This window comes from Chaetodon auriga, chromosome 4 (assembly GCF_051107435.1).
Source record: "Chaetodon auriga isolate fChaAug3 chromosome 4, fChaAug3.hap1, whole genome shotgun sequence".
In the NCBI taxonomy this organism is placed as follows: Eukaryota; Metazoa; Chordata; class Actinopteri; order Chaetodontiformes; family Chaetodontidae; genus Chaetodon; species Chaetodon auriga.
The window spans coordinates 8,268,389-8,292,883 of record NC_135077.1 but is presented as its reverse complement, the minus strand read 5'-3'; the positions used below and the strand labels follow the sequence as shown (position 1 = coordinate 8,292,883).

At 41.4% G+C, this 24,495-nt stretch overlaps 1 protein-coding gene across 1 annotated transcript; it reads right to left on the bottom strand.

The window, feature by feature from the left end:
- Positions 1-860: 860 nt before the first annotated feature.
- Positions 861-13,803, bottom strand: cxcl12b (chemokine (C-X-C motif) ligand 12b (stromal cell-derived factor 1)). Its single transcript, XM_076729366.1, has 4 exons — positions 13,667-13,803; positions 10,967-11,084; positions 5,682-5,765; positions 861-3,962 (listed from the first exon to the last, which is right to left on the bottom strand). The coding sequence occupies exons 1-4, from the start codon at positions 13,731-13,733 to the stop codon at positions 3,923-3,925; spliced, it is 309 nt and encodes a 102-aa protein (XP_076585481.1). The 5' UTR covers positions 13,734-13,803; the 3' UTR covers positions 861-3,922.
- Positions 13,804-24,495: the final 10,692 nt, after the last annotated feature.

Sequence of the window (24,495 nt, the reverse complement as noted above, 5' to 3'; positions counted from 1 at the left end):
GTCTGTGCCTTTCAAAACTCTAAAACACACTTAACAGGAAATGAACATTTTCTTACTTACCAGATCAACTCATTAAGAATGTCTCCTCATTGACTGAAAAGAGTAATTCAGATGACATTATGTTTCTCCAATGGCTGATTAGTAGCATATAAATATAATTTCTGGGACACACAGACTCTCTTGGCTCTTACCAACAACCACATACACAACTGTAGACAGTTTAGAGACAAACGGAGTGCCAGGAGCTAAAATGAACCAGGCAGCAGTAAAGAAAGTCGACCATCATCTAATAAACTCAAGACCCAGATATTTTTCTCAGGAGTTGGAGGAACAATTTAAAAGTAAAAGGAAAGTGAATACTGGGCAGAAACTCGACTCCAATGGGATGCTTGTGTTGCTCCATGTCTGCTGGATGTGTTAAAAGGCTTTTTTCTGCTGACAGGTCAGCCAGGACAACTTGATAGCTGATACTGTATCCAAGATATTTTGCTGTAAGTTTGTTTTGAAACCTCTCTGTCACATAATGTAGCTTCAAATAAATGAAATATTACAAATGAACATCATGTTTGATGTCTGCCATGTGTAAACCTGGAGGAGATTGTGTGTTTGTGTTTGTGTGTGTGTATGTGTGTGTGCAGCTAATCCCACAAACTATTGCACCCATCAGCATTGTATTTTTTGTGCACATTTATGGGCGTATCCTCAAGGACCCCTTGTGATTCTGCTGTGATACTGCTGCTTCTTGCTGCTTCTTGCTCCTCTTCATGGTTGTTCCTATATTCCTACTGTTTGCCTGGCGGAGATCTGCACTCTCCTGAGTTCACTCTTCAAGATGACAGATAAGACACAGATACAACTGATTTAATTTCATATGTCTTTATTGAAAAAAGGGCTTGAGTATCATGGCTGAAATACTGCCTCTTGGTTTACCAACAGTGACAATACATAGAGTAATATTCTAATACATCTCAGGTAAATGAAGAGTATGTGTCAGAAGCTGCCTCAAAAGAAATAAAATTATTTCACATTGTCTCGAGGTCCAAAGTAGAACACATGCACCCACTTTGATTCACTTTTAATTCATGCACGATGTTAAAGGAGTAAATGTTTGTCTGAAATGTTAAATGGTGCCACAGGGGCCCCAGCATGAAACAGAAGAGCACTTAAAGTCAGATTAATAGAACTCATTAACATAGATCAGTAATGACACAAATGCTGCTAATAGTGTGATTAATAAAATTTCACCACAGCTAATACGTCTCTTTCCTGTTAGTCAGATAATGATCACATCCATTAGAACGTTTACAGAAGTGACAACACAATCTTCTGTCTAGAGTTAATAAAAAGATGTAAAATTAGAAATTTGTCACTGCATATCAGCCTATTTCGGAACCTGGAGCATTTTAGATTGTGTTTAAACAAATTAGTATAATAATATAAAATGAGTGTCCATTAACTTCTATTGCATTCACGGGAAATGAATTACACTTACAGGATTATTGCAACATTAGCTGCAAATTGATACACTTATCACCTATAATCAGGCACTCAGCAAATAGACCATGTAAACCAAAACAAGAAAAGAGACCATAACAATGACCACAAGCACCAGGACTTCCATCGCAATCTCAGGGAAAAAAAAACAGCTCTGATTCTGCTGCATGGCAGCGGTTGAGTGAAATTGAAAAGAAAGCCCGTGGGGTGCTGGGAGTGTCCAGATTGAAAGCACATGTTGGTCGCTTGGATCTCAACTCAAAGGTTTTGTTCTGCTTTGGCTCAGTGACTCTATTGACACATCATACATCAACCTCAGTAAAACTCAACAAAGATCGAACCGAGCGTTGGACGGGGACGACTGGTGGGCTGAGCTGAATAGTTTCCTGACTTGTGTAACACAATGACAGCAGCTTTTGTTTTCGGTCGCTGTGTGTCGGACTTGACGTGTTTTTATTCGGTTCACCTTTGTTACATCTCACATTGGTCGACAACGAAACAGCATAAACCAGGAAGACGATATTTGATTTGTTTTATCCACATTGTAAAAAAAAAGATAAAAATAGTGTTTTATTCCTTTGGTAAAGGAACGTGTTGCATATTGTGTATTAGCACATTTTCAAACAAACCATCACACATGTGTGAAATATTGCATGAAACCTTAAAAATGAAGTTTAACACTGTTTCTCGCATTTTATGGCCAAGCCTTCATGTAGTATCTGCTGCCTGCTGTACATTGCATTAAAAAAAGCATTTAGTAAGATTATACACAATACAAAAATAAAACAATTACATTTAAAAGACATCTGATAATAAAGTGGCTCAAATATATATAAAAAAAGGCTAATCAGGGACTTTCTTTTTGCCGCTGTGAACATTCCCTTTGTGACATTTGTCATTGTTTTAGGCGTCAGTTTTTTAGCTTTTCATTCCTCCCGAGGACAGGTGTTGGTATGAAAATACTGCGATTCAATTAATATGCATGATATACATTTCCCTACAGTCCCTCTGACGTAAAAAATGATCTTTTTCTAACAACAAATGAAATTCAAAGTCATGCTTTTTGAGGTTTCTTCATGTTGCATGTTTTACTCTATAAATATTTGGTCTTCTCTTTACTGATATGTTCAATCGATAAAAAAGCTGCATTGATAAGTGTTGTGTTCCTCTTCGTTATAGTCTTTATCGGTACAGTATGGCCTTAGCGTTTTCCATTTCATCTTTCATATCAGACTCTAACAACAGCGCGTTAAATGTTGTGTGACTGGTAAAAACGTGTGTCTTTATAGACATTAGGGTCACAACATCCCATCTTAATCTTGCATAAAATAAACAGTGAAATATAATGATGTCGATGGCTCTGGCCCTTTATACTGAATATATAGCACCATAGGATCAGTGCTTGTTTCTTAGCAGTGTGTGTGAGCTTCCATCTGTTTTGTTCCTGATGGTGCAGGAAGCCTGAAGACAGCATGGCCTGCCCTGATAGGTCACGGCTCGTGACCCCTTTGGCCAGCCTCTCTGTGTCTGCCCCTGGAGTAATGCCAAGTTCACCTCACATCAGAAGTCTTCACATTAAAGTCTGTAACACCACCATCCCAAATTCTTGTCTTTAAAATATAAAGTAGATTCACTCTTTTCAAAAGCCACTCATGTGGAAGTAAGTGTATTGCTGTAAGTACAGCAGATCATTTTCACTTTTCCATTTGTCAATGATACCACATTTGGGGTATTTAGACAGAACTTGCCGACGAACTCCTCTGAGGAGGCTTCTGTGAATGTTTCAGTAGCTTGTGTTTGGAGTTAATCTGAAGTGAAGGCAGCATTACCCACAAAGCCTTGTGTGTGAGGCAGAAAGCTCAAATTGTTCCTTTATGGCTGCGTGAAGCATATTCAAACACACACACATGCACACACAAACACACACAGACAGAATCATGTTGTCTTCATTTCTGGGGACATTACATAGACTTACATTCATTTCGTGGAGACTAACCTTAAATTAAACCTAACTTTATCAAAACCTTAGCTCAAATCTGAAATTTAATGATGAACATATGGGGAAATTATGTTTTGTCCCCATAAGGAAGATGACTCCCCACAGAAAAGTAACATAGACACACACACACACTTCTGTGCCAATCACCCAGCACTCACACACGTGTATCTGACGTCAGCATGAAGCTAAAGGTATAATTGCACTTGGTGGTAACGTGGAGGGTTGGAGGTGACTGTGTGGGTGTCCAGAGGGATGGGTGGTGGTGCGGGGACGGCACGGTTTGGCGGTGAAGTGCTGGTTCTGCAAGCGGTCCAGAGAGGCGGACAGGTACATACAGCGTGTTTACATACATCCATAGCAGTGACAGGGAGGTATACAGGTTTGACCCTGGGATGCCAGGTCTGACGACAGGTATGTCTTCCCTAGTGTTTAGTTTCTCTTGTTGTTGCGTCGTCTGTTTTTCTTCACCCTGGAGAGAGAGGCAGAAGGAGAAGTTATGAGACTGAAACGAGCAAGAAAGAGAGAAGACCAGATGGTAAAATCCGTACCAGCGATCAGCACCAATGGATTAACTTAATGAGACCCACAAGAACCCACAAATGTCAATTGATAACGGTTAGTCTGGCCAAGCGCAGACATTTAATGAACCAATTAGTGAGTAACAAACCTCATCAACTACATTGATGTGGTGCTTCCTACGTAAGAAAAGAAAATGCTGCGGTACATAATCCAGACAGCGATCATGATTCCTTTAAAAAAGGAATTGGGAAACAGCGTGGCACATGAACGGTAATGGTAATGTGTGTTTGACATACATGAATGAATGTGCAGGAGTCTGTTGAAAACTCCTGTTCTCAGCAGAGCAGTTGGGGCCTGTTAGGGGCCTCAGGTGTGGGCCAACAGTTTTGATAGGTGAACATCATAGCATATAAATGTAATTTATGAGTTACAGTTACTGAACATGAAAAAGGGTGATTCTGACAAAGAGCAGCCACGCTAAAACACCCCTTCCCCCATGAGGAAGCCTCTACGCACACACTTTATTGCTTTCATGTACAGTGAGAGTTCTTGGCTATTTCTCTTATACCTAAGAGCACAGCTGGAACACAGGACTGTGGTGTGTTTCAACGTTACTCTCACAGCATTCATTCATGAGCGCCTAAAAAGTGCAAACACACATAACTATGGTCCCATGCTAAACCTTGCAACTGCACTATTAGTCATTTTCATATTTTTGCTTTGTATAAAACCTCACTGACAAAACTCCAAACAGCTCCTGCTGGACACACTGGACAGTCTTTTCTTGGCTGATGTTTGATGGATAGTCTCTGCTTACAATATGCATTGAAATACATATAGTAGACAGAACATGAAAAGTTACTGTTTTACGGTCTGACTGTTTGCTGTTTGCTGCAGTACCACGTCAGCCTCAGCGAACTGATAACTCCAGGACAAGGCTACATTTAAAAAAAGAAAATCTGTATTCATGCAGGTCCTTTAACAAACAATAAACTCCATAAATTGCTTTATAGTTTGCTTTCACATTATGCTTTAAGTGTTTATGGTGTTTAAAGAAGCAGACATGCAGCCACCAGACATGTTGGGAGCATTTTTTTTATGAGGAATGCACAAATTTTAACCGCATAGCTCATTAAAAACTGAACGAGGTGCTGCACTTTTTACTATGAGTACTTTCACCCACAATGCTGCTCCCCAACCGTGACAACTCTGTCGCTGATGTGCAATTAGTGATGATAATTATGTGGAAACTGCTTGTTAGGAATAAAAAAAGTTTTGTTAAACATACAATAAACATATAATTACATGCATTTACTACTGTGAACGGGCTGAGAGGGTGAAAGTGATGAACATTTGACTCCTCTGCAGTCTTGGCTGAAGTCTCAGACACATGCTTATGAGAAAGGAGGAAGCAGACATACCAGGAGCAGATTTATCTCTGCTCTTACTGGACACTAATTATTTCACAGATAATAACTCAGCTGCTTACATCAACCACATCAGTGGTTTCAGAGAGCAACTGTCGGCAGGAAACTGAGCAATGGCCATTTGTAACACTGGTTTATTTTTTCTTTGTAAGATCTAAACTCAGCGGAGAAGAGAACTGTATTTCACTTCGTTGTCAGCGATGCTTGTGTCTGCACAGAGAGTGAGGAGGTTTTTTTCTTACTTGTTAATGGCGTTCTTTAAGTACTGCTGCAGCCACTTGGTCTCCGGGTTGATGCAAACTTCTCTGTTACTCTTCAGCTTGGCACTGCAGGAGAAAAAAGTAGAATTTGGGGGATCAGACTCCGCATTCTGAGCATCTCTGCTAAAATTTCCTGCAAGGCAGTGATTATTTTGTGTGACTTTCACAGTTTATCATCCAGGTTTCTATTTGCTTTCACACCTTCTACCAGTGTCCATGTGATGCAGGAGCAGTAGAGATAGAGAACAAGCAAAGTATTTTTTGCTAATCCAAACTCACATGCAGTAAACCAGGTTCAAAGACATGTGCTGGAGAAAATATTTTCACCTCAGGGTTCACTCTGTAGCCGAACATCCGGTGATGGTGCACAGTACAGAGATTGTATCTACTTTATTAGCTGTGTGGTCAACCAAACTGTAACAAGACCTCTCTGTAACCTCAAGGAGATGTGACTGGCATTTTAATTAACAGGGATCCTTAAACAAGCTCACTGGAGTCTCTTGGTTAGTTCTCTTGGTTTCCACTTTTTTTTCTCCTTGATTGAGCAGGTGGGTTTAGTTTTTCTGTTCTGGCATATATTTGAAAAGGGAACCAAGCTGTTTGTGTGATTAATTGCCTCCTCGGGACCACACAGATGGTTTTGCATGTTTAGCTCTGCAGCTCTGCGGTGTTCTATAAATAAAGTTTGTTATTATTTTAAAAGATTTTAGACTATTTTCCAATGCCAGGATTTTCAAAGTCTAACACTGTGGACCCTCCCTCAGACAAAGCTGAGCACCCCCAGTACCCCTGGCTACTCTATGAATTATTGATGACACATGAAAAAAGTAAATATTAATTGATTTTTATCACTCCTACCATTACGTTATTCTTTGTCTTAATTATGCTCTAAGTTCTGAAGCGGTCTCATAATGCTTTCGAAGATGAAGCATCATGTTGCTTTGGACACAGTAGGTTAGCTTTTGCTTTTAGACAATATTTGCTTTGACACCATTAAAAGTATGCTGAATGAGCTATTAGCAGCTTATGATTCCTCTCACACTGAAGAAAAATCAGAAACACAATGAAAATGCTGGGTAAGTTCTGGAGTCACCAGCAGCGCCTTGGAGAGGATTTATGGATGCTTACTGTGATGGATATCAAAGATAATGACATCCTCAGAAAGTGTAAGTCACACTGAATCGTCCAGATTTGGCAAAGCTCTGAATTTCGACACTTCTTTCAGCGGTCGGGCCCGAAGGATTTTTAACCTAAATTGCCTCTCACCTCACACTGCCTCCTCCCTTCAACTGTCCCTCAGTTTCCTCCTCACAGTTTGAGAACCTCTGCTTCAAAGCATGCTTTAAGTTGATTTCTCAACTTTAATTCCTGCCAGGACCCCGAGAAACTTGCATGATAGAGGTAATTCATCACAACAAACCCTCTATCACCCTCCATCTTTTCAGTGCTACATTTTCACTCTGTGGGAAAATTTTTAAATGAACCAGCATAATTTTGCAGCACCAGACACAAATAAACATGAATTTGACTCAAAATAAAGGTGACAAACTCATAACCCTGATGATTACCTTCCTCAACAAGTTTCAACTCTCTTTAAGTTGATGCATAAACAGCTGAAGTGAATAGAGAAGACCGTCTTTTTGTGATGTAGGAAAATGAACTTAAAAAAAATGGATAATGGTGGACCGAAATGTACAATATAAGCAATTTACAGTTATTAAAGCCAAACACACAAACCTCTGGTATGGTCTTTGAAACCTAAAGGCGCCACAAGTAACATTTATAATTCCCCACGGCACGATAAAGCCCATGTATATGTTTGGGAGGTGACATTATTGAAGCTGAAGAGATAATGCTCTAAAGATCTTCAACTTAAGCTTCTTTATGGCTTATAAATCACAATAATATAATTTATTTTTTTATGAGAGCCCACTTCAACTTAAACTCAACTTCATCTCCACAGAACATCTTACAACACATCCCAGTTACAGCCAGAGGATTACTGCTTCCAGCAGGCTGTCAGCTTAATGTCAGGAGCAAGAAATCACACCGGTGCTGCTTGATTTAACATCAGCTAACCGCTATTATTTTTAACCAAAGGGGAACCCAAATTCCTTTATTAGTGCATATCATAACATAAAATAAAAATATCTGCCTTTCTTACGGTTGGACCCTTGATGTTGAAATGAAGACAATACGTCAGGATAATATCTGATATGGTTTACGAGGGCTGAGCTCAGAGACACCTCAGCTAAGCTCTAAAAACCTCAGCACATCCTACAACACACCCCAGCTAATAACCAGAGGATTACTGCACATAACAGGCTGTCAGCCTCCGGTCTGCGGTGAGGAATCACACCTCTCTGGTTCCACTCGGGGAGGGGAGGCTCACGTCATGTTCAGCAAAGCCGCCTCTACACGCCACATAAAAAATATCATCTTCGCTTGATCTTCGCTCCTAAATGGTGTTGATTCCCACCCATTGAAAGTTGCATTTTGAGTCATTGCTGCAGACATTATTATAACTGCCACAATTATTTTAAGACAGTGGAAAACAGCTCTGTAAAGCTCTGAGTATGTTTGTGCACGACAGAACTTTTCTATAGAATCTCAGTGGGATTTATGTTTAAGTTCTTCCTCACTATAGTGAGGATGTTTTATTGTATTTGAATTCTCATTTACGTATAATTTCTTCCCCGTTTAATTCAGATTTTTGCCATATTTGTGTTACATGTTGTTCATTTGTTCCTGCTGCCTGTTTTGTCCAGACCACTGTTGGAAATGAGAATTTACCTCAATGAAGCTTTTGTGGTAAAATGAAAATCAAATAAATTAAGTTAAACAAAGGTAATTTCATTTTATTATCATTATTATTCATTTTATTAAAAGTTCTCTATCGCTGTTTGATTTGTATAAGTAAAAATCTATACAAATAATTAATAGTTATGTGAAAAATGAGTCTTTGTGACAGACTTTTCAATTTTTTTTTTAAATGAGTGATTCCATCTTGTCACCTTAATACAAGAGAGTATAAATATTATAAACTGAAAAATTGATTTCCTTAAAAAGAATGCAATTTTTCTTTAGAGGAAAATCGGATTTCACAACTGAGATGTTGGTCGATCACGTTCATCAGACTGGATATTCTCTGCAGCGTGAGATTGAAGCACGGTTTCAGGACGACCGTGGCTGGATGATGAACAGCTCTGAGGTCACAGAGTCTGTGTTTGAGTGAGTGAAGTCTGGCCTGTTGATGGAAAGCTGAGCCAAATACTTAGGAGAGGATTTGTTCCATTATCAGACACTGCTGGTGGGTTTCAGCTCTGCTGGGGTGAACAGGGGGCAGCCAGTGGGGTCTCGCCCCCTCCGAACATGTGGATATCACACCTCGGTGGCAAAAGGTCGTGTATGAGAGTTAACAACTCAAGAGGCGTCTCGCCTCGCGGCTCCTCTTTCTCCTCCCTCCATCTCTCCGTCACACAACTCTGCAAATTAAACACATTCCTCTCTGCCTCTTCACTGCTCTCTGATTCAATTTGAACCCCCCTCATACCCCTTTAACATGCCACCTCCCCTGTTCCTCACCCCATGTAGAGGCACACACGCAAGCAAATGAGCAAATGGTCCCTAAACTTAAAAGAGCAGCTCGGGAGCATCAATCCAAGCATCAGGCCCAAATCCCTCAAACTAACATGAGAGTCAGGAGGCCAAACAGCTCAGTAACAGGATCCGTGTTGGCTTTTCCTCCAGGGATGTCCCCTTCTTCCCTTGTATTTTATTAGGGGTGGCCAACTCATCCGCTCGGGAGCTCTGTGCTGTTTTGATGTGTCTCCCCTCATCCTGTTTATCTGTCTGCTTGTCTGGGTGACCAACTGAGAGCCTAAACCCTAATTGACTTGGCTGGAATTTGAGGGCCGGAGTTCCACAAGCAGCAGGTAGTAATTACTTCACAGCAAGTTAATACCAACAGCATGCTGGGACGGGTGGGGGTGGGGGGGTCGAATGAAGGCGCATGGTGGGACACTTGGGGTGGGGGGTGGGGGGTGGGGGGGGCAGGGTGTAGTGTTACTGGTTTTCTTTCATCTGCCTCAATAGAGATATCGGAGCAGCTCTGCAGGCTTTTTGACTCCTCTGGCAGCTTTCTGCAGGGAGGTTAGAGGGAGTTTGTGGCTCGGCCGGAGCGCCGTGTGTCCTCTCTGACCTTTTGCATTCACTAACAGTCACCAGCCCCCCTCCCCGCCTTTTTGGCAAAAGCCCCACAGCCTTTTGGCCTTTTGGCTGTGAGGCTTCTGCCATCTATTCTTTTTTATACTACGAACACATGAATGAGGCTTTTTAGTTAATGTGTTCCAGACCAGTGACATTATACTCAATGTTGCTGGGCGGGAAATAAAAAAAGTGAATGGGGGACACAGGAGGTCAGCAGAAATACAAAGGTAATCACTTTGACCCTTAATTATTGCTTCCTTTACAAAACATAAATGGCCCCCTCGAGCTCCGGCCGTCACTGCTTTCCTCTTTCTGAGAGGATCGTGTTGTTTTAGACTCGAGCCGCTCATCAGGGAAAGAATAGAAGGATATTAACACCAAACCTCACATCCACTCTCAGTCTGTCGACGCTGCGCTATTTTTATTTTATATATCAAATGGTGAAATGTGAGGGAAAGAAGGAGTAAAAAAGTAAGCATATAAAAACTGAGAATAATGAAACACCAGGCTTAAAAGTCAGAGGGATTTCATGTCATGTGACACAGACCTCAAAACTGTGGAAGTTTCATTAATAAACTGGTTCAAATCAAGGATTTTTTTTCAGCACCTTTAACCAGAAAAAAATAAATGAATGTTTACGATTAATCATTTTTATTTTGAGGCAGGATTGCACACAATTTGCTCACATTTTGAAGTGTTTAATTTATGACCATTGTTGCTCTTAAATCCACTGTTATATAATGTGTGTGTGTGTGTGTTATTGTGTGATTATTTGAATTTTTTAATTATTTTCTGAAGTGTTCACCAAATAAAACTTCAGATACTTGCTCGATGTTATTTTAATAATAATAATTTGAAAATTAATTTCAATAGTGGCGAGACTTTAATGGCATGATTTCTTCTTCTTTCTCTAGAAATAATTCAGTTACTTTCTAAAAGACTGAACTTAAAAGAGGCACGTAAGTGTCAGAGGCCTGAAAACCATCATCAAACGTTCACATCAGGAAGCACATTACTTCAAGCTAGTCACCACAGTCATTTTCCACTCATTTACTTACATGACTTGGAAGGGGCAGTTGGGCGTGTGGAGGAACTTGAGCTCTTTGATGGACCGCTGAGGAACCGTGTTGAGGGTGGAACGACACCAGCAGCGCTCCACCAGACTGATGGGCTTTGCTGCAAGCGCACGAGGAAAAGTACAAATTAGCTCAGTCGAAGGAAATAGTCAGGAAACTACAAGACAAGACATTAAGCAGTTAAAATAAGCAGACTCCATTCATAAGACACTCAGCATTGAGGAAACAAGGAGTGATTTCAGCTGTTCAGCTCACAAGAACACTGATTTACACACATGCTGCATAACTCTAGTTTTTTGTGTAACACTTGTGCTACTCATCAGTAAAATGTGGCAGAACTCAAGGTGCATTTTTGCAGATTATGAAGTCAATTATTTTAAATATTCTGCTTTTTGGAAGCAGATAAAGAGACTGCTGTGTGGTAAACGCCTCAATTTTCCTTTGAACAAAGTAAACGTTTCATTGTTGATGAAACAGAGAAGGGGTCATTCCGGTTTGTATGAGATTTTAAAAATCTACATCAACTTAAATTAAAATCTAAATTTAAACACACTGGCTTCTACTTTGCTTTGGTTGTGATGAAATGCATCACTTTCCTCAGTGGACAAATGAAAAGCATGTTTAATCTACTGTAACAAGCCTTTACAAAGCATGGGAATGTACCAGTTTACCTGCTATTGCTATGCACAACATGTTCATTAAAAAGAGATTAGAACCTTTAATGACCAGTGTCCCACTCTCTCTCTCTCTCTCTCTCTCTCTCTCTCTCTCTCTCTCTCTCTCTCTCACTCTCTCTCTCTCTCACACACACACACACACACACACACACACACACACACACACACACACACACACGCATATGTAGAATTTCAGCTTTGCACTCCCGGAGCATTCAGCCCAGCCACTCTAATGGAGGAGGGTCCTTGACGTTCAATTTCCAATATTTGCCTCTTTTATGAAGCAGCACTCAGCGGCTCAGACGGACTCTGCAGAAATCACCTCAAGTACATTCTTAAAATGATTACAAATCACCCCTGTGCTGCCGTGGAGGCCTGTGGGGGCCCAGCAGACCACAGATGCACGCTAATAACTGCGAGTACATGCAATTACAAACTGATGGTATTTTTGAAAAGCATACAGATTTTCAAGAGAAATTATGACGGTTGTAAAAATGTCAGTGGAAAGATGAAGAGAACCACCCTGCAATAAAACTTTAAATTAGGACTCCATCCCAATGGCCTTGGTGTTGTAGAGAGCTTCACTCAATATATTACACACACACGGTTTAAAAGAGGAAGAATGCTTTGCTAAGGCTGCAGAGTGTCAAAAAATCATGAAAGGTCACAAAGCAGGGGCTCGTTTTCTAGTTATTTTGCAAGATGCAACAACTCATTCTTTGTATTAGCCATTTCCTGCCCAGATAAACACAGAAATGAACTAAATCAAGCACATCTCATCTAAGTAAAACAGACCTTTGTTCTGGGGTTCAGCATATTCCTATTGATATTCATGTCTGTAAAGCAACACCAAATGTCCTGCCACAAATGGCTAAATCCTCAGTAATATCAGCCTAATGATTCACACCCGTTCGGGGTCTTTTCTCATGCAAACTAAGGGATCATTATGCAGCAAGCAGCACCAGGACCTGAAGCGAGCATCCACTGCTATCACCACCGCATTGTTTATCCCTAATTAGAAACTAATTAAAAGAAAGCAAAGGGAAAAGACAAATACATGCACTTAGACCTCACTCTTTAATATGCAATCAGGGGTCTTACTGGGGCCGAAACAACAAGTTTAGCATAACGCCGGCCAGGCGACTCAACAGCCCGGCTTGTCTCCTACCAGGGTTAACATGAGGGAGATTATTGTGGGGTCACTGTGGGAACTCGACTCCTCCTGAAGTACATGAAAGATTTTATAGCACAAAATACTGAATATAATGATTACTGGGACAGTTACAACCACATTTATTGCTCATGTATTACATAAAAATCGCTAAAATGTGACAAAAGTCTACAGGAGATTACTGAATAGAGTATATTGTAGTTTAACTTCTCCACCAGTAATTTCATTATTGATTAATCTGATTATTATTATTTTCTCTATTATTTGCATTGGCCAATAAAATGTCACAATTCAGAATTTCCCAGAGTCAAAGTCAACATCTTCAAGTGGCAGGTTTTCCGCAATTTGCTGTCACAGAGAACTAAGAGTTAAGATTAATCTTGGTGAGAAACATGAGATGTAACAAAGCAAAGCAAAGCAGTGTATCAAAGTGCTGCAGTTGAACAACCACAAGTGCAACATGAGCTTTGCCAAAAGGGGTCTTTCTTTCTTTTCTACAACAAATGAATCTCAACAAATCATGAATTTTCAAGTGTGTAAAACCTGAGAGAACTACATACAATGACAAAAATGAAGCTTTGATCACGGAAAAGAAGTTAAAACATGAAGCCAAAGGGAATCTAAGCTGTTCATCTGGTTTAATATGGACTGAATGCAGATATTTAAAAAAAAAATAATCCACACAGCAGAGATTGAAATAAGATGATAGAAACCTGAACATCAAGACTCCATAAGCAAATAAATCCTTTCCCCATCTCTAAGACTGTCACATTTCGTATGGTTAAACATGTTCTGTGAACCGTTAAAAGTCTCCCGCCCCTCTCCTGGACTCACCGTTGGAGGCTGGTACATGTGTGGCCACGGCCAGCAGAGCCATCAGTGCCAGCAGTTTGACATCCATGGTGCTGGGCTAACAGGCTGCAGGAGGGCTGCTCTCACTATCCGCTACAATCCAGGGCACGACTGTGACCGCCAGCTCCACTCCGAGCTGAGTTAAATCCTCAGAGGGGAGAGAGAGAGAGTGAGGAGGGAGGGGGAGGGAGTCCCACTTTCTCAGGAAGGAGGGGGGGGTCCCACTATGAGAGGAGAGGAGGTGAGAGGAGGGGAGAAGGAGGGAGCAGCAGCAGCTAGTCAGCACAGACTTCCTCGATTGTGTTGGCTGGGAATCAAGGAGAGTCTGGAGGGAATTCTTTCGCTTTTTTTTTTTTTTTTACTGATTTCTCTCCTTTTTAAAATAGTTCTGTCTTTGTTAACACTGCTCTTCTGATTATTCCATCAGTTTCAGCCTCTTTGACATCCTTTTCATTGCTCTGTTTCCTGTTTTCAGTTTATTCTCTGTGCCTCTTATTGCCACCTGCCAGACATCATGCATGCACACTCACACACTCACACACTCGTGTCCAACCAGTCACTCACAGGCTGTTTTCAGAGCCAGAGCTTCCTGCTGCTAATATTGTTGTGTTATTGTTTACAGGGACACAGACTGCTCTCTCTCTCTCTCTCTCTCTCTCTCTCTCTCTCTCTCGCTCTCTCTCTCTGTGTTTATGTGTGTCAGTCTTTCTCTTTTTCCCCACTTGATGACTTCTTGTCATCTGGCTCGGCTCGCCTTCGCCACGCCTGCTTCATGTCTTCATTGGGCTCCTCTGGATTTCACGTCAGTTTCACTGTTTGCTGTGTGATGAAACTATTAAAGGACTGTTTAGACTTCACAGTTGTGCCATAGAAAGCTGTGCTGAATGAAAATGAGAGTAATTGTGAATTCTCTACATGGCTTAATTGCGAATGACTTCTGTGACTCTCCGGGCCTTTTCAGTTGGTCAAAGATGATTAAGAACAAGCTGATTTCTGGACAGGAAGCTTGTGCGATGGGATGCTGTTGTTTGCCAAATAATACATTAGGATGAGGACCAAATGACATATTTCCAAAGAAATTCAATGGAATGAAGAAAAAAATAAGCTTATTTGCAAAGAGAATAAATGAAAAAATCTAACCTGCTGCAGTAAATTTCTTGGAAATCTAAACATCTGACCAGATTTAAACAACTTTCACAGTGTTGCCAAGTCAAATCATGTTCTGCACATTAACATCCTGAACTGTATGAATGAAAACACCTTTTCTGTCAATTTTAAGGTTTAACCTCCACAGAAAATACAGTGTTTTCTTCCCCCTCTTACAATGAATGTTAATAACACTTGTAAGGAACAAAAATAAGAATAATAATTATTATTATTAAGTTGTGGATAATAGAAAACATTTTGCAGTGGAGAAATGATGACTTGAAATGGAGAAAGAAATATTTTAGAAAGACAAAATAAAAAACAATAATGCTCCATGTTACATAAACGCTGGTGGTTTAGTTGTGTGTGGATGTCTGATTTTGGATGATTTCTACTGGAGGCGAGACAAACAGATAAAACAGAGTAAATGAAGGCCTTCAGGGATGTAACATGTTTCTGCAGCACTTCTTCTAACTGATGATCTGATGGAGAACCTCCAGCTTCATCTGGAAAACATGGACTGAAACAGTGAGAAACAACAGGACACAGATGTGTGTGTGTGGATGTTGTGGGCAGTTTGTTTCATATATGCGTGTGTGTACATGTCTGTACGTGTGTGTGTCTGCAAACATTCATATGCATGTTTTTCTTTTCCTCCGTCCTGTCCCGCTGAATCCAGCAGCTTCTGAACTGAAACTAGTGTTCATGCCAGAACTTGACGCCCTCTCTGTTAGAGCTATTGGAGGTGATTCAAACCCCCCACCTTCATCTGCAGCCCCCTACCACACCAGCAGTAATAAAACCATACACTGCTAAAGACTGCCTGTCAGTTCATACACTGGAGCTCCTCCCCTGCAGTTTACAGGTCCATACCATGGCAGCGTGCTGAGAGAGCGCTCGCAGGTCTGAGTCCTGCTGCAAGCTGTAAACCTGAGAGGGTGTTTACTATTAGCCAAAGGGTCATCCAATATAACTGCCATTAACAGTGTGGAGATGAAACTGAAATTACCTCAGAGGAATTTGCTTTGTTTTATGACACAAACAATGCGGTTTTATTGTTTTATCGCCCAAGTAACATCCCAAAACTCAGTTAACAGTCGTAAAGACAGATGTCTTTGTTGCTTTAATCATGCAAATTTCATATTAACTATTTTATGAGTCACCTCAAGTGGCGTCTAGACCTAGATTTTAACTAGAGGTACTTGTAAGTTAAAATAGTGTTTGGATGAGCTGACCCTCTAATGTGATCATTTGTGTATTTGATTAGGGGTTTCACAAAGGAACGCAGCACTAGTTTTTTTAAGCAGAGCTGGCAAACAGATGTGGAAACACACACCATCACGGTGGATGTTAAGTTTCTACAATGGGATGTTTGGCAGCATGAAATAAGTCTGTGTTATGTTTCATGCAACACTAACACTCAGTTAAATCCCCAAACTACCTAAAACCTTGTCAACCTTATCATCACAGTGCTGAGAGTTGTATTTACCGACACACAAAAACAAACGTCACAAGTGTTTTAGCCGCTCCAGCGCTAACACGCCACAGGAGCACGGCTGCGATGGAGGCCGAGAATGTGTTTGGCACGTTTACCGCTGACCTGTGGGACAACACTGCCACTTGTATCACACGCGGGGTCAAAGGTCAATGTTTCATGTCCCTGTATAGGGTTACAGGCAATTGGGCTGCCAGATCTTAGTTCTAAACCAGTCCTGATAGACGAGCCTGCACAAATGGCTGCCATGATGAGGGATATGATGGAGAGGAAACGAGTATGTGGTCTGGGTGGATGGTCTGCATCAAGTCCACACGTGCACCACCTTTCCATTTGAATTAAGTAATTGCACAAATAAAGGTTATTAGGTGCAATAAAAATTTTTTGTTTTGGCTGTAAATGTGATCGTCTCTTGTAAAGCAGAACCTTGATCACAACAGGATGTGTAAGGATGTGGTTAAATAGGAACTAATGGGGTTTTTAATGAGAGCAGAAAAACATCCAAACGTCTTTTTCCCTCTGACAAAATCTGCTGTTTTCCAGCTGTGACTCTCCTCATGGTTTGTCGCGAATTTGCACAAGAAAACTGAAATTTGAAGCTTGGCAACGCGCAAGTCAAATTCCTTCTGAAATAAACTAAAACCTGATAGAATAATATACACATACACTCAAGTTTTCTGCCATACAAAGAGCAGAAAACACACACACTCCACTTCAGTAAGCATCTTTCATCAGCAGATGTGTCATAGCACTTAACTCAAACCCACACAAACACATTATTAACGTCTTTCATGCCACTCCATGTAAAAATGAACCCAAATAAACACAGGCTAATCTTTTTCGGTAATCTCCCATGCGACAGCAGATCCCGATTTTCCTGTTGGGATCTCTGTGTGGAGATTGCCTTGTGATTCAGCGTTTATTGTGTTTGTCCAGCAGTTTGGGTCTGGTGCTGAGTTCTACTTTATGGTGGCAGGACAGATGAAAGGTTTCCCTCCACTGCACTTAGATAAACAGTAGTTCACAATCACAGCCGGCGCTGTATGAGAGGCTCAAAATGTGCCACGTAAACACACATTAATCAACGTGGAAGAATTCTCAAGAGTACCGAATGTATCGGCCGCTGGATCATAAAAAGGGAAAGTGTTGAGTAAAAGCTATGTCTACTGCGCCTATGCAGTGTTGTGATGTGGTCGAGCAGGTTTATTGTATATAAAAGATTTACAGTCCAATGAGCGCAATGGATTTTATGTTGAGTGAAAAAAGCTTTAATATATCCTGGAGACGTGTGTGTGAGTGTGTGTATGTGTGTGTATGTGTGTGTGTGTGTGTGTGTGTGTGTGTGTGTGTGTGTGTGAGTGTTTATGGTGGTGAACTGAAGCTGGGTTCTGTAAACAGGATAAAGAGGAGGTTTGGGGGGTTTAAGGTGTGTAGAGGGTTAAAGAGGGGGACTGGTGTGTGATGTGTTTTTTTTTGTGTGTGTGTGTGTGGGGTGGGGGGGTGGGGGGGGTGGGGGTGTCCCTGTTATCAGTTAGCACGTTTTTCCCTGAGCCTCAGCACCTGGCATCTCGCACACAGACACACACAGTGCTTCCATCACTTTTGTGGACATTACATAGACTTATGTTCATTTCCAGGAGACCCTAACCATAACCGTGACTTGCCTAACCCTGACCCTAACCTAAACCAAAGTCTGCACCCTAAACTTTAATGATTTACATTATATGGGCTGCTTTTTGTCCCCTTAAGGAAGGCAAATCTCCACAATGTGACTCTGTAAACAGACTTATGTCCCCACAATGGCGGTAATACATGTCACGCACACACACTCACATAAACACACACACACACACACACACACACACACACACAGACCTCTCGTGGAGGATTGATTTAGTGAGATGGGGCTTCCTGCTGTGCAGAGAAAATGTTTTCATTAAACACTTAAGTCCATTAATCAGTAATAAATCAGATGTTCTCTCCAGTGGCCGGAGGGATGATCTGTTAAATTATTCATGGATCAGAAATGTGGCAGCTCAGTGGACACCAATGTGCACAAAGCTCTACTGTGTCATTCATCAGGGCTTGAACTCAAGTGAGAATTTGTCTTGAAAACTACTCAAGTGTCGAACTGGAGGAAAAGGCCTTCAAAGATAAATCTGAGTAACACTTTGTTCTTTCTACCAGTTACAGAGCCAATATGGCATCCTGACTATGTCAATATGGATACTGAAGTGTATCTAACTATACCAGTGATGCTATTATCACAAAGCTATCTCAGGTTTCTGAGAGATCAGAAAAAGAGATTGACTGCAGAGTTAGAAGCGTCATCTCCCTGTATGAGCCACAGCATCATCGCTGCAGGCTACTCTGCACTTCTCAGCTTTGTGAATGGATTTCTGCGTAATATTTCATCAAAACTGTGGAGGAATTGTTGGTTTTATAAAGTATTCAAAAAGTTTGTGTCAATGGTCCTCTGACGTCCTCTGCACTGCAGTATAATTCAGTGGGTTGGTCCAGTGCAGACATAATGTAAAATAAAATGAAATTAAAGAAAGCTTTGCTTGACACCAATACTGAACTTTACATGCATTTCATTTTTTCATGTTATTAGTGCAGCTCTTGGGAAGCCTTTGTCAGACGAGCCTTAGTGTCACTGAATTGTTACAGAATTGATTTAAACGTCCTCCTTCTTGTATACAAAGCCCTTATTGGGCTAAAACCAAGCTACTTTTCCATTGTTCACTATTTGCCTTCAAGAACACTGTGATTATCTGCAGCTGGTTTATTGGAGGTTTCCAGGAACAGACGAAAGAAAACATTGTATAATTAACGTAATTGACAAAGGATGCAACCTTTGTCAATTATGGCCCAAAGCTCTGGAACACTTCCTACAGATATCAGGGAAGCCAGCTCGCTGAATATTTTTGAAATACAGATAAAAACTTATCTGATAGTCCAGCCTCACAGAGCCAGCTCCATGGCTCTATACTCTCATTCTTGTTTTTCATTTCTCAGCATCTTCGCCTGTTCTTTAGCTACATTGGTAAATGAAAGATGACACTGTTTTTAGCATTGAAGCGAGCTGAATTTTGCACCACTGAAAGTAAGAAACACTCAATCGACAAAACACCACTGTGTCAAGAAATGTTTCAGGCGCACACTACAACAGTTTAACTGAATAAAAGACAAATAATAGCACATTACATGAGCACTCAGAGGGCACCAGTCTAGTCGCAGACCAACAGAAACGATGAATAAAGACTAAAGAGGTCCTGGCTGAACAAAACCTGGAGAGAGCTCCTCATTGAGTTCGCCTCTTGACCATTTTAATCCTGCACTGCCCATTCACATGTACAGCACATACAGTCAGGAAGCTATGGACGCAGGCAGAGAGTGACGATAAAGGCATTTCCATTTGAATAAGCGTCTGGTCTCAAGGTAGAAACGTCCTGAATGTGTTTGAAGTTTTCAGCTCTCCTTGGCTGTCAGTTACGGGAGAAAGGCCTCTCGGTGACTAATCCAGTTTACATTGTGCCCGTCTGTGGAGGAGAGAATCTGGCATGACACCAAATGCCACTCAATAGATGCTTTTCCAAACAAAGGCAAGAAATGGCCGCCTCCTCCTCTGCTCTCCTCCTCCTCACTCCTCGTTTCCTGCTTGACAAGCACATTGAATCCGTCTCGTCTTTCATATGTTTGTCAAGAGCATGGTTTGCATCTGACCCTGTTGCCATGGTTTCAGCTCCTGTATGGAGCAGGACATGTGTTTACTGTATATATTATGGGATGCTGAGAAAAGAGAAGGCGGTCTTGAGTGCTGGTGCCCTTTGGTGCCACATTCAAGTGTGTGAGACTTTGCGTGTTTCTGATGCTGGGCAGTTGTCTCGTCTTCTCAGGGAAATGCTGAGAGCAGGAGGCCATATGAAGGGATGGCCATCACAACTTCAGCTCTAATTGGATGGGATGTACCATGAACGCTCAGTGACCGCGGGCGTGTGGTCAAACCTCATGAGTGTGTTCCTGTAAACGAGTGTCTCTGTCTGTTGTATGTTAAGGCTGTTCTTTATAGACTTGGATGAAAACAAGGAATTGGGACAAAACTGCCCTTGAAAGTTCAACAAATACCCATGAATTCTTAATCGCGGAGGGACAATGCCCTTGATAATTCAGGAATTCATCCTTTTCGTATTTTCTTAATCAAGTTTATTGCTTAGGACAATAACGTTTTTCCTTAGTGGGAGCCTGTTATTGAGGACAGAGGTTTTGGTCAGGAAACAGTTGAGTTAGCAGCATGCAGTTGAAGAAATGTTGGCTGGCAGTATGAGAAAATACTGAGCTCAGACAAATGACTGCGTCAACAATAACAAAAAAACTAAACAAAATAACACAATCAGCAGTATACATACATAGAAAAAAACTGCTGGACGCATCAGCATCAATTTCCAGGAATGTTACATAATCTAAAATAGTGTGAGAAATATCAATAAAATAACTAGTTGCTGGTTTTGCAATGCATTTGTGTTACTTCCCAGTGTGCACTGAGCATGAAGACGCATACAAAGTTTTTGGGTGTTCTCATTTTGCTCCACTGACAGCAGTCACATGCAGACTCCATCTGGATGTGACAGTTTTCATGACATCACCTCTGAGGAAAGACTCCGTAATGGTGGCCGCTGTTTGCCCCTCCTCCTTCCAGCGTCCCACGGCGATGCGTGATTGAGGGGTCCGTTTCAAATTGACGTTAAAGTTAAGTTTCCCCGAGTTTGTCTTCAGCCAAAGCTGACGGAGGCCAGGAGGACTCGGAGAGAACAGGAGATAAATTGGAAACACCAGGTTACATGGCGGAGATTTAAAGAACACATTCTTCGCTGAACTTCTCAGCCTTGGCAAATTAAAGTCGAGTTGGCTCAGACACATCCTCCGGCTTTGGCTTTGATAGTAACAACTCTGCAAACAGCAGCATTTTGTTGAGTTCGCTCTTTGTTAAAAATGTAGTTTGTTCTGTTCTGAAGCAATTCACTGTGTAAAACCTGCGCAGTCAAATGAGAAGGGATGCTGTCTTTGTGATGTAAATTACTTATGGGCTCTGAAGGCTTAATGGGATGTATGTCTGGCACATCAGGAACAAATCTGTTGGCTTTGGCACACACGCGCATCACTTTTATTTAAACACCACACACAGACGCTGCACACATCCACGTTACTTCCAGCACTGGCTTCTCGGCACCTCGCGATCGACACACAAACAAGCTGAGCAGCGTAATGGAACGAGGCCAGACCTGAGGCCAGGCGGGGATGAGATCCTCAGAGTAGTGGGACTGAGCTGAGGTCATGACCCCAGCAGATTGGACACCCAGTATCAGTGTGAGTCCTCCTCACTGCTCCCAGTCTGGCCAGAACTCACACTCTGGCAGGTGGGAGGCAGGCAGTACTTCGTCTTTTTAAACTCTTAGAAAAGTTGACAGAGCATTTGTGCTTCCACAGCCAACTCAATCCTATGTTAAACAGAGAAAGCCTGTTTCTGGTTAGGTGTTTTATTCCTATTCAGCCACCAAACACAGCTTTGATGGTTGCGCTGCTACGCTGCGTTGATTGGTTAAAATTAGAGTAAGACTGTTGCCATGGTTAAAGAAAACAAAAGCCAACACTGACTCTGTTGTTAAAGCAGAGGATGCTTTCCTATCCTTCACGGGCCTAATTTTACCAAGTTATATAAACAGCACACTAGCTCCAACTTGGCATTGATCACTGGCACTGGATGTACCTGAGCAGGCAAAACGACCAACATGAATGCATTTCTTCAGGACAAAGACCAGTTATTCTGTCTGCACCTTTAAACAGAGACAGAAAATCTGAATAATGAGCACCAACACTGGTCTTGTAATCAGTGTTGGGTTCTTGACAAAAAAAAATCGGTAATCACATAAGTTTACCGTTTGTTACTTTGCTTCTTACATGCTAACTTTGTCAGCCCAGTTCAACAGGTCAGTAATACCTTTGGACAAATCCAAACCCTCTACAACCAAACCTTGAATGTTCTGTTATTTTACATGTGTATAAATTAAAAACAGACATTGTAGTTTAGCTTGCAGGTAGCCCACAGTTCAGAAGTATTCACTGATAATCAGCAGCTACGTCAGCTAGCAAACCACAAAGCCTGAAACTTGAAAACTAGGTGATTCCTGAATGGTGGCTTACTGGTGGCAAACATTAGCTCGCTAGCTACAAACACACGTTACAAGAAGACACTTCCCCTGTTCAGTGAAACAGATAGCGACCACGCTGCAAACCCCTCCAGGCAAGCTAACAAGTCCCAATCAGTCTCTCCACTGAACACACATAATAAAATAATAAGACCTCCCATCTAAGTACAACATAACACTTCAGAGACTGTGTCAACAATTTAGTGTCATAAAAATATGAGCATCAGTTTTCACGGGATATGATGTTTTGTATGATATGAGACAAACTCATCTCATGGTCCATTTGAGATGAACATCTCACTCAGACAGATGTCTGCTGGACGAGACAGATTATTACTTGAGACATTCTGGACATTCTGAATGGTCTCGGCTTATTGTTTGCGGTGTCATGACAAGCTGTTTCACCTCTCAGTTTCCCTCAATTTGGCCATTTTCTTTGTCTTCACCCTCACCCCTCATCTCTTTGAATGCTTTTTTCCCCTCTCCCTGGTTCTTTGCTTCTTCTAGTGTTACCAGTCATTTATTCGATCCATCCACAGATCATGGCAGGCTTGTTTTCAGAGCATTACCAGCCTGCTCTCCCCATCAGAGAAACCCCAGCAGGGAGGGTCGATAGGATCTTTGAGAAGTCAGCAGCCGTCCTGCCAACATATTACAGTGCACCCAGTCAGAGCAGCCAGACTGGCTCTCTGCACGCACACACACACACACAGACACACACACACACACACAGACACACAGACACACACACAGACACACAGACACACAGACACACACACACACACACACACACACACAGATACAGAAGCAAGAATCCAAAGACCACACATACACACGCAAATTTTCTAGTTATTAAAGTCATTAAAAGAGCACCAGTCAAACCTCAAACAGACAGTCGGAGAACATGTGATGTAAGTACGCTATTTAGGATCTATGTTTTCCACTCTCACACTATTTCCACTTTGTATACTTTGGAAATATGCATAAAAACAGGTGGTTGGAGGCACTGACTATTATTATGCTGATGCTCCTGCCAACACTGTTTGCTGAGCTCCCTGCACCTCTCCAGCCTCCTCCTTATGGTCAATATCTGGGGTTGTTTGACCGTGGAAATGGTGGTTCATAATCTCACCACAAGGTCCATTTAGTAGCTGTTCTGGAGCTTTTGATAACACATAATCTTGTTTGGCAGACAAAGTTTGCTCCTGGAGTTTGGTCACAATTGAATAAACGTGACAAACTTTGATTAATCCATTGCTTGCACTGTTGCTCTTGTGGTTTTAGCTTTGGAAAAGACAGAAAATGACCCCATCTTTTGCACTCTTTCCTCTAGGCTTTCTATTTTTCATTAACAGCATCTGCATTATATGACAGGTGAAAAGAGTCTTGCATGTTTGTTTTAATACATGTGTGGACGGCCTCACAGTGAAGTTAGACCGGGGAAATGTCCGGTTCTTGAGCGGCGAGGAATAAACACAGATGTCGCTCCATTTATTGCTCAATCTCTGAACTCTGCTCATTCTTCATCTCAAGCAAACAGTGCTTCTCATGGGATGTGCTGTTTCACGATGGGCTCTTTTATGATTAACTGCTGTAAAAATACAAACATAATAGAACACAATATCCCTGAAACGACCAACTATATATCAGCCAATGTTTTGAATGGAGGTCGTGCATATTTAGAATTTAGATATGAGAAGCTAAAAGGTCTTGAACTTCAAAATAAGCTTTCTGTCATAAATTCAAAGGCTCAAAGACTTAATCGTGCTACACTTTGGTGTAAGCATCCCCCCTTTTAATCCTGCGGTTTATCTTGTTCACATTATCTGCTACAATAAATATTTTCATGCTGGACAGTTGAGTTCATTTGGAGACTTAAAAACTGGCTTCTACTCAGACCATTTCTGACCACTCAGCTTTTTACTGGGGACCCATTAACTGGTATTATGAGTCCCCTCCTCTCA

Coding starts and splice junctions, on each gene's coding strand:
- cxcl12b (XM_076729366.1), bottom strand. CDS start 13,733: ATGGATGTCAAACTGCTGGCACTGATGGCTCTGCTGGCCGTGGCCACA. Junction 11,085..13,666: donor ACATGTACCAGCCTCCAACG/GTGAGTCCAGGA, acceptor GTGCGCTTGCAG/CAAAGCCCATCAGTCTGGTG. Junction 5,766..10,966: donor AACTGCCCCTTCCAAGTCAT/GTAAGTAAATGA, acceptor TTTCTCCTGCAG/TGCCAAGCTGAAGAGTAACA.